At 39.3% G+C, this 17,051-nt stretch overlaps 1 protein-coding gene across 1 annotated transcript; it reads left to right on the top strand.

Moving 5' to 3' along the window:
- The first annotated feature begins 2,929 nt into the window (after nucleotides 1-2,929).
- On the top strand, nucleotides 2,930-17,051 carry LOC117333502 (protein phosphatase PTC7 homolog). The gene is made up of 6 exons (XM_033892818.1): nucleotides 2,930-3,284; nucleotides 6,843-7,022; nucleotides 9,022-9,220; nucleotides 12,159-12,282; nucleotides 15,242-15,368; nucleotides 16,461-17,051. Exons 1-6 carry the CDS (start codon nucleotides 3,065-3,067, stop codon nucleotides 16,517-16,519), a joined length of 909 nt encoding a protein of 302 aa, XP_033748709.1. The 5' UTR covers nucleotides 2,930-3,064; the 3' UTR covers nucleotides 16,520-17,051.

Genomic DNA, 17,051 nt, shown 5'->3' with positions numbered 1-17,051 from the left:
TAGCCGGACAAAATTATGACACATTTTGTATGAAAAAGGGGCATAACTCTGTTTAAAAGGGCTAAATCTCAAAATCACTGCAGGAAACACAAGTTCATACGGTCTTCTAACTATATACCAAATTTGAGTGAAATCCATAAAGAAATGAGCAAATGCATAGCCGGATTAAATTTTGTGACAGACGGACGGACTAGGTTAGTCCAGCATAAGATATTGATGTATTTTATATCATTTTCCAATCAAGGGTACCAGACATATTTATACAAGACTGGCATAGAGAGCTTGTAGAATCACCACGAGCCAGATGTTATAGACTTTTCTTAAATGAATTAAGTTACAAGAGATATCTTGATATTGTAAATATATATATACATGTATATATATAAAAAAAAAACAAACAAAAACAACAACAAAAAAACAATTAACAAGGTTTCGAGTATCTTCCCATAGATTGAATATAGAAGCGGGAAGATGTCATCGCCCGATTCCAATACCTCCGGAAATGCGTTAGTATTGCAGTTTTTGTACTCGAATATCATTTGAAAACGAATATCATTTTATTATGGAATATCCCTTATACTCAAAAAAATAGTTCTTTTTTTTGTATAGGAAATATTGTGTTAGACCTAATATGTTTAGATTTATATATGTTATGACATCAGAGAACTGTACCATTATTCAAAGCGGCTGTGTATATTTACATTATAAAGCAAATAAATTAAGAAATGAAATACTGTTAACAAAGATACATATGAAATTACGTGTACTGGTTTATTATCATTCGCTTAGTTTATGCAATACTGTTTTTCATGCTTTAATATTCTGTCCTGTTATTCAATTAATTTGCAACAGTTATGTTTGTAGAATTTAAGCAATATTTTTATTGTACCCGCACATACAATATTGTGTAATAATTGGCCTACTGTAACTATGTATAGCTATTCCCCAACCGAATTACATCAAATCCAACGCGAAATGTGTGTAATTTGACCATCAACTACCATGGTCAACCATGGTCGACCATGGTCTACAGATGTTCGACCATGTTTGGTAATTGGCACCATGGTTTGAAAACATGGTCGACCATGGTAGTTGATGGTCAACCATGGTTCATCATGGTCGACCATGGTCCTGGAAAACCACGGTCAATCATGATTCATATAAAAAGAAACGGAGGGTCAAATCAAGGTATTATAATTGGCATTTGCATGACATTCATACAGTTTTCACAGGGCTTTGGATCCAGCATCCGTTCTCTTTGATATTGTGCAAATAAAAAAAACAAATTCAAACTCTGGCTATTTCTAATACCTCGTCAAATAAGTATTTTACAACGCTGCAACTTGCAAGTGATAACATTGTTGTACAAGTCTGTAATCTTATTATTTGTTAGAATCACGTCACTTGATAAATATATTTTTGGGGGATAATGTAATGAATAAACTTGTACATTATTAATAAAATTAGCCCAATATTGTTCAACTAATAAATATACTACCACTGAGTGAACGATCTTATAAAATATGTTACCTCCAACAACACGCCCCCCTCCCCCCCCCCCCCCCCCCCCAAAAAAAAAAGAAATAATAATCCAAGACGCATGATCAGCTGGTGGGCTGTTCTGTTTGAGATCAAAACAATTTCATTTTTTTTTCAAAGGTCTTAAAGAACAAAAAATCAAACGGTTTTAATTTGTGAATCTCTGATTTGGGGGGTTTATGATGCACTAGAATGCACCACAGAGCTTTATATAATTCATTTTTTCGGGGGAGCACACCCGGACACATTCTGCATCCCCCCCCAAAAAAGGCGCTCCCAAAATCCTGCATCCACCACTGCCCCCCCCCCCCCCCCCCCCCCCTTAACTGTCTAAAATATCTAGTGCAATTCCCTGCTGAATGTACATATGCTGACTTCGCTCTGCATGAAAGTAATTTCTTCATATATATATGTATTGCATATTTATGGAACGCCCAATTAACATACAATGTATATTCAATTAATTGAACCTATCTTCAAATAATTGAAGATAGGTTCAATTCAATTAAAGATAGGTTTAATTCAATTAGAGATAGGTTCAATTCAATTGAAGATAGACAATTCTATAAAAGATAGGTTTAAATAGGACTTATTGAACATATCTTCAATTGATTTGAACCTTTATCTAATTTAATTGTGAACCTATCTCTTAATTGATTTAGATATTGAATTGAAGATAGGTTTGATTAATTAAAGATATGTATGGAACGCCAAATTAACATATATATTCAAGCTGAGCTGAGGAAATGGTTGTATCTGTCCATAGTCTGTCCTCCTCGAAACGTGTCGAATGACCTCTATTGACGCATTTAACCGTTGGCGAGAAGAGTTTTTCTCCGTTCATTAATTTGTTGGCGGAACTCGTTTCATGATCCATTCCTCTTAGCGCTCGGCCATAATAGCCAACTGGCTAAAAGGGGTTGTCTTCGTTTCTTGGACAGGGCCTGTGCACCATAAATTACAGTGTAATGCCATAGAAAGGGTACTTGGTCAGGAATTTCAATAACATTACTGATAAACTCCTTTAGGTCCTACCACTTTCTCAGCCCACGCAGATATATACGTCTTTGGTCCACAGTATTAATTAGCAATTTTTTTATAACAGTTAGGTAACTTATGGCATCACTACAGCACTAACAGTGATAGATTCTTGTCTAATATACTCTCTAGTCTAAATAAATATTTTTGCATATTGATATTCACGAAGCCGTCCATTTTGCCGGACAGCGGTTTGTCGTAATAATACATGTAAGTTACATCACAAAGGGACTGTACGTCTGTATCATATATATTATACGACGTGGTAGGAAATAGTTCACGAGGAATCTCCAACCTAACAAGGTCATACAAATATGGAAACGAGGCTTGTTGTGACGTCAAACTCCGCCAATGTCCTACACACAAACAAAGATGGAGGTTTATCAGACGGGGGACACACCAGGGGGATAGAAAACAACGTAGATTTTAAGTGATGTGTGTTTCGTGACTGTTGATTTCTTCTGCTGTCAAAACAAACAGCATTGTCATGCAATCTTTAGCTCTTTGTGGGCGATTTTTCTCTCGAGCGTTTGTAACAAGCCTAGGACTGAACCCCGAACGTCAGATTAAATCAAGAAAGGATTTTCACCTTGTGACTGGATCTGCGGGATTTTCGAAGTCACTTACAAAGACACAGGGTCCAAAACAGTGGACATATGGGGACGATGCTTATTTCATTACCAGAAATAAAGTAGCGGACGTCATAGGTAAGTACAGATATTCTGTGTTGTCTCTGGGGGTCTCTTAAAACGCACGTGATGAGGTTTGTTATTGTTGATTTGTTCATAACTGTACACGAGCGCCCTCCGTAGAGGTCACGTTTGGGGGAACACACATTCTGTGTTTTGTTCATCGGCCTGGTTAGTTTACAAGTATGCATCTGATTTAACGGTGTGACGACATACCAACACCAGTCGCGTGCTTTGACTGTTGAAGGCAATAATCTTTTTGATCCGTGTCCAGAGAATTATATCTTCCTGTCCAATTTGATGTCAAAACTTTAACAAGTTGCATTTTGGAATTCCCTCGGAAAGTCGATGCTATTTTGATAAGACAACTTTGTAAAGATATTACAACAGCTGCCTATTATTTTCAATCAACCATAATCTCTCTTTTGTCAGCTATTATTATCATCTTTATTTCCTCCACAAAGAAGAGCATGCTAATACAAATACAATCAATGTAACGTAGATAATACGTGACTATTTCCATAGTGATATCAAGCAAAAAAGTGCATGCGATTAATTTCACAATATGATTTTATATACATATAGTTAATTATCATAGATATAAGCCTCAATGTTTTTTGTTAGCTTCATATAATGCCCTATGGGTTCATTTAACTAGTGGGGTGACACCTAAAGGATTCGTTGTCACAGAAAGAATGAAGTGAAGTGAGGTGTGATAACTCCATTTCAGCACGGTTATCATCAAAACCGCTCAATATCTTAATTTGTATCATTACCAAGAAGAAGACTCCGTGTTGTTCCTATTGGCAACGAGACAAAAAAAGTTTAATTTGCAGTCCCCTAATACAACTACATACCAAATTTAATCAATATCGAACAATATCTAAATTTCGACCAATCAGACAGATGTCAGGAATTGGCAGTCATTTTGTTTAAATATGAAAGTGAGGTATCAAGAGTAACTGTGTCCCATATACATACATGTACATACATACAGCAGTACCTACATATCAAATTTCATCAAACTCGGATAATATATAAAATTGGACCAATCAGAGGCCTGGAAAGGGTGGCCATTTTGTTAAATGCGAAAGTGAGGTTACGAGAGTGACCTGTGTAGGTTTAATTTAAATAGTCTTACAAAATTAATTGAAATCCCAGTCATATATAAGTTGCCAGTTCTACATATGCTTGCAATTGTAATATGATATAACTGCAGTAATATTCACCGAAAAGGTTAGTCTTTCTCGTGCGAGCATGATGTAGCAAGATAGATGTGCCCAAGTAAGACTTTTCTTCTCCGTGGGGACACTAGTAAGTCTATGTGATTGTTATTAATTCTAGTTTATTCATAAGGTAATGCATATACAACAGTAGCTGCAAAGTTGAATCTCAGTAACCTTTCATTTGTCCAGACTGTTTTGAGTTAACTGTACTGTAATGTTTCTACAGCTTGGCATTTTTTACCCACAGATGATCGTTCACTAAATATATTGGTCCACATTCTTTTCAACCCTGTTTTCAGCATAGTTTTGAAGAAGGCTGCCATCATCAGGACAAAAGAGTTTGCGAGAATTCAATGTAAACAGATAGGGCAAAAGTCCCTTGCAACGAGATTTAGGTCATGTGAATAGCTATAGTGCACGTAGCTTTGAAATTCTCTGAAAATGAGATGGCAAAGTATATATGTGGACAGATATATGTAGTGAACAATGACCAGTAGGTAAAATATGTACGTAAGCTAATAATACATGTATATGATCTTATCTGTTAATCGATGTATACCATTGATGAGCCAGGTTGAAGAGAATGGGGAGTAAATGTTGTTCAAACACCGACCTGAGTGAGGGTGGGTCGGAAAAAATTGCTCATTTTCTGTATATAAGAAGTTCTGACGTATCTACAAAGTAAGATCGTCAGAAAATTTGGACTAGTTGAATATGTAAGTCGTAGATCTGTTGATGTGTGGCAGCAGCCAGTAGGTCCAATCAACTTTGGGCTTCTGATGTGCAGGTTTTTCCCTGACACAGGTTTCCTGCATCTTGGACACAGTAAAAACATGAAGGACTCCCAAACTAAATACAATGTAGAAATAAGAGTTTATTTCATTTAACACTATAATTTTATTGTGTTTGTATTTTATTACATAAGGCAACATTGTTATACCAGATGACCAACTTGGATTCTGGAACTGCTTTACCATGATTTATGTCATCAGACTCCTGGATTTCAGAATGGAACTCATAATTTTCACATCTGAGAGTCCCTATAGGACCCTGCATAGCAAAATTACAAGGAAAACCCTGGATGCATAGCATAACTGCAAGTCTGCAATTCTATAAAACAAACCACTTTGCACATATGCGTGAAGTTGATGAACAACATATTTTCCATTGCTCATTTACATATAGAGAGTGGAGCACTGCATTAGAATTTCCCTGTAATTAGTGGGTATATATATATACATATAGTTTCCCAGTTTTGACTGCAATTAGGAAGAACGACAATGCTCACATTATATCATCGTTAGGGTATATTTTATATCATTCAATGTACTTTTGTAATTTTGTCATAATTTATATGTTACGAAAACATAGAGAGGCTTTAAAGCATCTTAAAAACTGTTTATTATTTTGTTTATGTAAAGATTTCATAATCGTCAATCCTTTGCACTTCATTAAGGGCATTTATTCTGTATCACCGGGGTAATCAAATTAAAGGAAGGTAGATCAATTGCCAGGTGAATCTCCAGTATCACTTAACACTGAGACATTTATTTTTGTGACTCCAAAATTAGAATCTTAATTGTCTGTATATAATTAGATCATAAGGTTTGTGATTTGACTTCTGAAATTGCTAAATGTCAAAGGTCAGCTGAAAAATCTTTTTTTTTTTTCATCAATTTGTAATTTTGATCATGATAGCTATAATTGAGTAATTAAGCTCTACATGTCATTGAATTAATTCAGAATGAGTACCTGGTCCGCAGTAGCTAATTGTTTATTTATAATCAGTTCAGTTTTCTGTGGTCGTGGACCTTAGAGGTCTATGCCAATTACCTTTTATACATGAGTTGTATTATGTTCTATAAACATTGTTTTGGGAACCCATGTGAGAAATAAACCAAAGTCTCATTTGAACATGGTTTATACAGATATGAAAAATATTTGGATTACATATGTACACACAGCTCTTGCCTAAAAAATCTTGGAAATTATTTGAATTCAATGTCATACCGTAAAAGTCTTTTAATTTGACCTAAAGGCCTTGAAAAGTCCTTGAAATTGTATTTTGAAATATTCACTGAATCAAATCAGACATACTAGCTATAGTGTCCCAACCTACAAAATTGTGACATATATACTTCTTTTCATACTTATTTTCCTTTAATTTGTTGCAAAATTTTGCTCTGTTCAACATAATATATAATGACATGACAATTACTATCTGTACACTGGCATGCTTTCAACATAGATGATGTGACGATTACCATTTGTACACTGCTTTCAACATAGAAGATGGATTACAAATAAATACTCTGGTCTCACCTAATCATAAACATGTTGTTAATTTCAGGTGTAGCTGATGGAGTAGGGGGATGGAGAAATTATGGCGTGGACCCTTCAACTTTTCCAGAAACCTTAATGACAACATGTGAACGCATGGTCAAAGAAGGAAGATTTAACCCCAGGACACCAGCGAAAATCATACAGGCCAGCTATGAAGAAATGCAGGAGCAGAAAATACCCCTGATTGGTATGTTTCTACTCGTATTCTTATGTAATTCTATCCCATTGTATTGAAATTGTGACCCTTGGCTTGCAGGTCCAATCTGCATGCTCTACCGACTGAACTAAAGCTAGGAAAAGTCCCTCTAGGTCAAACCTGCAAGGTGACCACATCATTATGTACACCATTTACAATTAAAATCTGCTCCACTAGTTTACCTCTCTATTTTCAAATGTGTTCATTGACTCAGGTGCTTACTTCAATGAAGGCTCTCAATTTCCTATAGCTTGCACTTGGAGTGATCAATGGCACCAAATACAACAGGAAAGAGAGTAGTATTCTCCATCAAGAGTTCAAACCTATGACCCTCAGCTTATAATGATTACTGTCCATCTCTGCTGACTGAGTTAAAGGGTAATTCCCACAAGTGTGAAGCAAGAAGGCAACCATATCACTATATGCACACTATTTACAACTAAAACCTGTCATACATAAATGTGACAGCCATATGCATAGAGGCCTTAGAGGAGTCTTAACATAGAATGTCAGTTGGCAATCTGACACTTGATTGAGCTTAAGAGTAAGGACGATTCTCTGTAGGAAGCAGGATGGGCTTAAGCATTTTACTAATCTTTTTAAACTCACAAATATATGATAAATTGCTAAACTGCATAAAATGTTCTTCTGGTACTTCCTAAGTTCACCTATAATATCCACTTTTAGTTTTACATATATATGTACCTGGAACAGACTTCCAAATTTGAATTAACAAAGAAACCAGATTGCCATACACTTGCCACTACCATGCAGATCTAAGAATAGCTCCAAGGTACACATTGTACGTGATAATGGGATTTATTTGTCTAATATTCAGCTGACACTTGATGCAATTAAATTACATATATATGTATCACATGTGAATGATCATTTGATGTGACGAGACAAGGCATGAGTTCATTATGAGGTGGGTCTAAGAAGATTTCTGATTATTGATCTTCATTGAACTCATGCTGTGTGGACAAGCTTATTTCAGAGCTTAATGCAAACTACTGTAAAATAAAACATGGTTTACACAGAATTCTCAGTGGGAGCTCGAGTTAGCCCTTGTAAAACCTGATACTGGTGACATTGTTAATGTCAGATCTAACAAGGAAAGTCATCACCCTGATAAGCTGTGAGTTAAGTAGCTATATATAATGTAAGTGTACAGGTATCCTATAGATCTAAGAGCTTAAGGGCCACTTGTTTATACCTGAGTACAGACACATTTGTCAGCTATGACCATGAATAACAGATTACTTCAATCTTTTAGTCATTAACCTCCACAATATACATATTATCAAACATGACCTTACACAATACTATAAGTATGTATAGGCAGACATGTACTCAATTCATCAACTCAATACATGAGCTCAATACCTGAACTCAATACCTGAACTCAATACCTGAACTCAATACATGAACTCTGTACATGAACTCAATACATGAACTCAATACCTGAACTCTGTACATGAACTCAATACATGAACTCAATACCTGAACTCAATATACATGAACTCAATATACATGAACTCAATACATGAACTCAATATACATGAACTCAATACATATGCATGAACTCAATACATGTACTCAATACATGTACTCAATACATGAACTCAATATACATGAACTCAATACATGAACTCAATATACATGAACTCAATACATATGCATGAACTCAATACATGAACTCAATACATGTACTCAATATACATGAACTTGAGCAGTATCATACTCATCAGAACTCTTGACTTTTAGGGGCCAATTAAATGGCCAAATGGATAATCTGCAAATGAAAACATTTATACTAATTATAGAAGTACAGTAAACTCCACATATAAAGAGATTGTTTACTGTGGGACATCTGCTGTAATGAGACGAAAATAAATCCCTTTCAACAAGAGTACATGATGTGTATTATGTTACAGTTTCTATTGCATGGAATGATTACTATAAAGATTATCCCATCTCTTGTGTACAGGCAGTAGTACAGCATGTGTGGTGTCCTTACACAGAGAGGATCGTACTGTGTATACAGCTAATTTGGGTGACAGTGGCTTTCTCATCATCCGTGACAGTGAGGTGATCCATCGCTCAGTGGAGCAGCAGCACTATTTCAACACTCCATTCCAACTGGCAGTGGTTCCCCAAAGTCAAGAGGGTCAAGTGCTCAGTGACAGGTATGTCTACAGTTCTCCATAGTCACAAGGGTCGGGTGCTCAGTGACAGGTACGTACGTCTACAGTTCCCCATAGTCACAAGGGTCAGGTGTTGAGTGACAGGTACGTCTACAGTTCCCCATAGTCAGGAGGGTCGGGTGTTCAGTGACAGGTACGTCTACAGTTCCCCATAGTCACAAGGGTCGGTTGCTCAGTGACAGGTACGTCTACAGTTCCCCATAGTCAGGAGGGTCGGGTGTTCAGTGACAGGTATGTCTACAGTTCTCCATAGTCACAAGGGTCGGGTGCTCAGTGATAGGTACGTACGTCTACAGTTCCCCATAGTCACAAGGGTCGGGTGTTGAGTGACAGGTACGTCTACAGTTCCCCATAGTCAGGAGGGTCGGGTGTTCAGTGACAGGTACGTCTACAGTTCTCCATAGTCACAAGGGTCGGGTGCTCAGTGACAGGTACGTCTACAGTTCTCCATAGTCAGGAGGGTCGGGTGTTCAGTGACAGGTACGTCTACAGTTCTCCATAGTCACAAGGGTCGGGTGTTCAGTGACAGGTACGTCTACAGTTCTCCATAGTCACAAGGGTCAGGTGTTCAGTGACAGGTAGGTACGTCTACAGTTCTCCATAGTCACAAGGGTCAGGTGTTCAGTGACAGGTACGTCTACAGTTCTCCATAGTCACAAGGGTCAGGTGTTCAGTGACAGGTATATCTACAGTTCTCCATAGTCACAAAGGTCAGGTGTTGAGTGACACGTATGTCTACAGTTCTCCATAGTCACAAAGGTCGGGTGCTTAGTGACACGTATGTCTACAGCTCTCCATAGTCACAAGGGTCGTGTGTTCAGTGACAGGTACGTCTACAGTTCCCCATAGTCACAAGGGTCGGGTGCTCAGTGACAGGTACGTCTACAGTTCCCCATAGTCACAAAGGTCGGGTGTTCAGTGACAGGTACGTCTACAGTTCCCCATAGTCACAAGGGTCGGGTGCTCAGTGACAGGTATGTCTACAGTTCTCCATAGTCACAAAGGTCGGGTGTTCAGTGACAGGTACGTCTACAGTTCCCCATAGTCACAAGGGTTGGGTGCTCAGTGACAGGTACGTCTACAGTTCCCCATAGTCACAAAGGTCGGGTGTTCAGTGACAGGTACGTCTACAGTTCTCCATAGTCACAAGGGTCGGGTGTTCAGTGACAGGTATGTCTACAGTTCTCCATAGTCACAAGGGTTGGGTGTTCAGTGACACGTATGTCTACAGCTCTCCATAGTCACAAGGGTCGTGTGTTCAGTGACAGGTATGTCTACAGCTCTCCATAGTCACAAGGGTCGGGTGCTCAGTGACAGGTATGTCTACAGTTCCCCATAGCCACAAGGGTTGGGTGCTTAGTGACACGTATGTCTACAGTTCCCCATAGCCACAAAGGTTGGGTGCTCAGTGACCGGTACATCTACAGTTCCCCATAGCCACAAGGGTCGGGTGCTCAGTGACAGGTATGTCTACAGTTCTCCATAGTCACAAGGGTCGGGTGCTCAGTGACAGGTACGTCTACAGTTCCCTATAGTCAGGGGAGGTCGGGTGTTCAGTGACACGTATGTCTACAGTTCTCCATAGTCACAAGGGTCGGGTGCTCAGTGACCGGTACATCTACAGTTCTCCATAGTCACAAGGGTCGGTTGCTCAGTGACAGGTACATCTACAGTTCCCCATAGTCACAAGGGTCGGGTGCTCAGTGACAGGTACGTCTACAGTTCCCCATAGTCACAAGGGTCGGGTGCTCAGTGACAGGTACATCTACAGTTCCCCATAGTCACAAGGGTCGGGTGCTCAGTGACAGGTACGTCTACAGTTCTTTGTAAAAGGTTTTATACAGCACGTCCCTTTCATGGTTTTATAAGATCACCAAGTACTTATTAGGTCATGTACAGTCTTACAATGTCTCCCATTTAAATAAAATAAAAGTCCTTTCTCTTTACACCATTACTCTGGTATGTGTTAACTGTCTTTACACCGTTACTCTGGTATGTGTTAACTGTCTTTACACCATTACTCTGGTATGTGTTAACTGTCTTTACACCGTTACTCTCGTATGTGTTAGCTGTTTTTAAACCATTACTCTCGTATGTGTTAGCTGTCTTTACACCATTACTCTCGTATGTGTTAACTGTCTTTACACCATTACTCTCGTATGTGTTAACTGTCTTTACACCATTACTCTCGTATGTGTTAGCTGTCTTTACACCATTACTCTCGTATGTGTTAGCTGTCTTTACACCATTACTCTCGTATGTGTTAACTGTCTTTACACCATTACTCTCGTATGTGTTAACTGTCTTTACACCATTACTCTCGTATGTGTTAACTGTCTTTACACCATTACTCTCGTATGTGTTAGCTGTCTTTACACCATTACTCTCGTATGTGTTAACTGTCTTTACACCATTACTCTCGTATGTGTTAGCTGTCTTTACACCATTACTCTCGTATGTGTTAACTGTCTTTACACCATTACTCTCGTATGTGTTAGCTGTCTTTACACCATTACTCTCGTATGTGTTAACTGTCTTTACACCATTACTCTCGTATGTGTTAGCTGTCTTTACACCATTACTCTCGTATGTGTTAGCTGTCTTTACACCATTACTCTCGTATGTGTTAACTGTCTTTACACCATTACTCTCGTATGTGTTAGCTGTCTTTACACCATTACTCTCGTATGTGTTAGCTGTCTTTACACCATTACTCTCGTATGTGTTAGCTGTCTTTACACCATTACTCTCGTATGTGTTAACTGTCTTTACACCATTACTCTCGTATGTGTTAGCTGTCTTTACACCATTACTCTCATATGTGTTAGCGGAGAAAAACTCTGTAGACTAGCCCTTTATTTGTGAAAAATTGCTGGGAATCTTTGTGAAGAATATTGAGGATTTTGGTTTTGTTTGATAGCCCTGCCATGGCAGACAGCACATCATTTAAAGTGGAGGAAGGTGACATCCTTTTACTTGGCACAGATGGCCTATTTGACAACATGTGTGAAGATATGATTGTGGATCACATCTCAAAAATCAAGGTATGTTGAATTTGTAGGTTGTTCCGAGGTATACTGTTGGTAGATTGAACCGAGGTATACTGTTGGTAGGTTGTACCAAGGTATACTGTTGGTAGGTTGTACCGCGGTATACTGTTGGTAGGTTGTACCGAGGTATACTGTTGGTAGGTTGTTCCGAGGTATACTGTTGGTAGATTGAACCGAGGTATACTGTTGGTAGGTTGTACCGAGCTATACTGTTGGTAGGTTGTACTGAAGTATACTGTTGGTAGGTTGTCCCGAGGTATACTGTTAGTAGGTTGTACTGAGGTGTACTGTTGGTAGATTGAACTGAAGTATACTGTTGGTAGGTTGTACCGAGGTATACTGTTGGTAGGTTGTACCGAGGTATACTGTTGGTAGATTGAACTGAGGTGTACTGTTGGTAGGTTGTACCGAGGTATACTGTTGGTAGATTGAACTGAGGTATACTGTTGGTAGGTTGTACCGAGGTATATTGTTGGTAGGTTGTACCGAGGTATACTGTTGGTAGATTGAACTGAGGTGTACTGTTGGTAGGTTGTACCGAGGTGTACTGTTGGTAGGTTGTACCGAGGTATACTGTTGGTAGGTTGTACCAAGGTATACTGTTGGTAGATTGAACTGAAGTGTACTGTTGGTAGATTGAACTGAGGTGTACTGTTGGTAGGTTGTACCGAGGTATACTGTTGGTAGGTTGTACTGAGGTGTACTGTTGAATTGGTAGGTTGTACCGAGGTATACTGTTGGTAGGTTGTACCTAGGTATACTGTTGGTAGGTTGTACCGAGGTATACTGTTGGTAGGTTGTACCGAGGTATACTGTTGGTAGATTGAACTGAAGTATACTGTTGGTAGGTTGTACTGAGGTATACTGTTGGTAGATTGAACCGAGGTATACTGTTGGTAGGTTGTACCGAGGTATACTGTTGGTAGGTTGTACCGAGGTATACTGTTGGTAGGTTGTACCGAGGTATACTGTTGGTAGGTTGTACCGAGGTATACTGTTGGTAGGTTGTACCGAGGTATACTGTTGGTAGATTGAACTGAGGTATACTGTTGGTAGGTTGTACTGAGGTGTACTGTTGGTAGGTTGTACTGAGGTGTACTGTTGGTAGGTTGTACCGAGGTGTACTGTTGGTAGGTTGTACCGAGGTGTACTGTTGGTAGGTTGTACCGAGGTGTACTGTTGGTAGGTTGTACCGAGGTGTACTGTTGGTAGGTTGTACCGAGGTGTACTGTTGGTAGGTTGTACCGAGGTGTACTGTTGGTAGGTTGTACCGAGGTGTACTGTTGGTAGGTTGTACCGAGGTGTACTGTTGGTAGGTTGTACCGAGGTGTACTGTTGGTAGGTTGTACTGAGGTGTACTGTTGGTAGGTTGTACATAGGTATACTGTGGTAGGTTGTACATAGGTAAACTGTTGGTAGGTTGTACCTAGGTATACTGTGGTAGGTTGTACCTAGGTATACTGTTGGTAGGTTGTACCTAGGTATACTGTGGTAGGTTGTACATAGGTATACTGTTGGTAGGTTGTATCTAGGTATACTGTTGATAGGTTGTACCTAGGTATACTGTGGTATGTTGTTCCAAGGTATACTGTTGGTAGGTTGTACCGAGGTGTACTGTTGAATTGGTAGGTTGTACCTAGGTATACTGTTGATAGGTTGTACCGAGGTATACTGTTGGTAGGTTGTACTGAGGTATACTGTTGGTAGGTTGTACTGAGGTGTACTGTTGGTAGGTTGTACTGAGGTATACTGTTGGTAGGTTGTACCGAGGTATACTGTTGGTAGGTTGTACCGAGGTATACTGTTGGTAGGTTGTACTGAGGTATACTGTTGGTAGGTTGTATCGAGGTGTACTGTTGGTAGGTTGTACCGAGGTATACTGTTGGTAGGTTGTACCGAGGTATACTGTTGGTAGGTTGTACCGAGGTATACTGTTGGTAGGTTGTACTGAGGTATACTGTTGGTAGGTTGTACCGAGGTGTACTGTTGGTAGGTTGTACCGAGGTATACTGTTGGTAGGTTGTACTGAGGTGTACTGTTGGTAGGTTGTACCGAGGTATACTGTTGGTAGGTTGTACCGAGGTATACTGTTGGTAGGTTGTACCGAGGTGTACTGTTGGTAGGTTGTACTGAGGTATACTGTTGGTAGGTTGTACTGAGGTATACTGTTGGTAGGTTGTACCGAGGTATACTGTTGGTAGGTTGTACTGAGGTGTACTGTTGGTAGGTTGTACCGAGGTGTACTGTTGGTAGGTTGTACTGAGGTATACTGTTGGTAGGTTGTACTGAGGTATACTGTTGGTAGGTTGTACTGAGGTATACTGTTGGTAGGTTGTACTGAGGTATACTGTTGGTAGGTTGTACTGAGGTGTACTGTTGGTAGGTTGTACCGAGGTGTTGGTAGGTTGTACTGAGGTGTACTGTTGGTAGCTAGGTTGTACTGAGGTATACTGTTGGTAGGTTATTTATGATATTGTTAAGCACTGAAAAGGAATAATACGTCCCAGATTCATCAATCCTTTTGGATATAAGGAAATTCTTTTACCCAAAAGAAAGCACTTTCGGAGTGCAGAAAAAATCATAGCTGAGAGAAAGTTTCCAACTTTTGTAATGCCTTTCTATAGAAATGTTTGAAGTTAGGAACTTCCTCAGGTTAAGAAGCATTAATGACACTCTGGCCAGGAGTACCAACAGACAAACAGTAACTAATGAAGACTGGTATGCTACCTTAGGATCTGTATCAAGTTAAGGGCTATTCCATTGAAATATCTACCTGACCATAATCCATGGTTGGATTTCTTTCCTATACGTTCTAGTAATTTATCAAATAAATTCTATGGGTAGTACCCTTTAACAAAACCTGGTGTCCTGGGGTGGGATAGATGTTTTACTGGAATGGTCCTAAGGAATTATCAGACCATTGTTCTATCATTAATGGTTTCTTTGTTGCCAGGACCACCGAGCAGATATACAGAAAACAGCCAACAACATGGCAGAGGATGCCCTGTCTCTATCCTTGGACCAAGACTACTTATCTCCATTCTCCCTGTCAGCTATTGATGCTGGAATCAATCTTAAAGGTAAGTTTATATATATAATTGGTCATCATTGCTCCCACACAATGTTTCAGTTGTGAGCTAGCCTACACCTGTATGCATTACTATTTCGATACTTCCACATAAACAGTACCATCTTCTCTAATAAGCCCCCTCCTCTAGAGTAAAGCTAATAGTATTGAAGTTAAGGGAGAGCTTATTTGTTAACCACTTCCAGCTGCTGAAAAATTGACGATTCTGGAAAAGTGAAGAAGGGGGCTTTTAGTTCTCGGGGGATCATTTGTGGTGGGTGGGGGTTTACTTGTGGACAGGGGATTATTTGTGGGTGGGGGTTTATTTGTGGACAGGGGATTATTTGTGGACAGGGAATTATTTGTGGGTGGGGGTTTATTTGTGGATAGGGGGTTATTGGTGGGTAGGGGTTTATTTGTGGGTGGGTTTATTTGTGGGTGGGGGATTATTTGTGGGTGGGTGGGGTTTATTTGTGGACAGGGGATTATTTGTGGGTGGGGGTTTATTTGTGGGTGGGTGGGGGGTTACTTGTGGACAGTGGATTATTTGTGGGTGGGGGTTTATTTGTGGACAGGGGATTATTGGTGGGTAGGGGTTTATTTGTGGGTGGGGGTTTATTTGTGGGTGGGTGGGGGTTTATTTGTGGACGGGTTTATTTGTGGGTGGGGGTTTATTTGTGGACAGGGGTTTATCTGTGGGTGGGTGGGGGTTTATTTGTGGGTGGGTGGGGGTTTATTTGTGGGTGGGGGATTATTTGTGGACGGGGGTTTATTTGTGGGTGTTTTTTTTTTTGTGGGTGGGGGTTTATTTGTGGACAGGGGAATATTTGTGGGTGGGTGGGGGTTTATTTGTGGGTGAGTGTTTATTTGTGGGTGGGGGTTTATTTGTGGACAGGGGATCATTTGTGGGTGGGTGGGGGTTTATTTGTGGACAACTATAAAGGTAAATATTCTTGAATTTGTTTTGCATGTAAACAGAACTGTCTATTGATATATCCCTTATATATGGCTAGATGACGTGCATTGCAGTATATTATACTGTGTGAAATACTTAAGTAACAGCTGAGGTAATGATGTTAACCTGTTGTTTGGTTTTATTGTACAGGAGGCAAACCTGATGATATAACAGTGATCCTCGCCAGAGTAGCTGTACTAGATATGTAACGTCTAGTAATAACATAGACCCAAGTATCTGTCTTCTCCATGTCGATGAGCCAGCACACCTACTGGAATTCTGGTGTACCTAGCAAACTTGTTTTCTGAAGGAGAGGAATATTTTCATTGTAACACGCAGGAAGTGTTGGATTATATCTGATTTATAATGTTTTGTTTTGTAGTTAAGTGATAAAGTAAAAGTCTTGTTAATCCAATTTTATTGAAGATGATTTTGACTTTTAACTGAAACTTTGACATGGTTCACTGCAGGGTTACCTTAACTGACACTACAAACTTGTTGAATTTAAATTCCTCAGTAAAACTTTGTAATACTGATATAAAAGATTGAATGTTTTTATGTACTAGAATAACCATGTGATATTTGTAATAGATGTGATTGAACTGTGTCAAAAGACTGCAATAGTTATACAAGGCTTGCTTGGAACTTAAGATTAATAGACTTCAAGTTAGTAATTCATGTAAAGGTCATACATGGGAAAACCTGTGCTCGTACTTTATCAGCATCTAGGCAGGAAAAAAA

Source organism: Pecten maximus, chromosome 8 (genome assembly GCF_902652985.1).
Source record: "Pecten maximus chromosome 8, xPecMax1.1, whole genome shotgun sequence".
Taxonomy (NCBI): Eukaryota; Metazoa; Mollusca; class Bivalvia; order Pectinida; family Pectinidae; genus Pecten; species Pecten maximus.
This window is presented reverse-complemented; position numbering and strand designations above follow the sequence as displayed.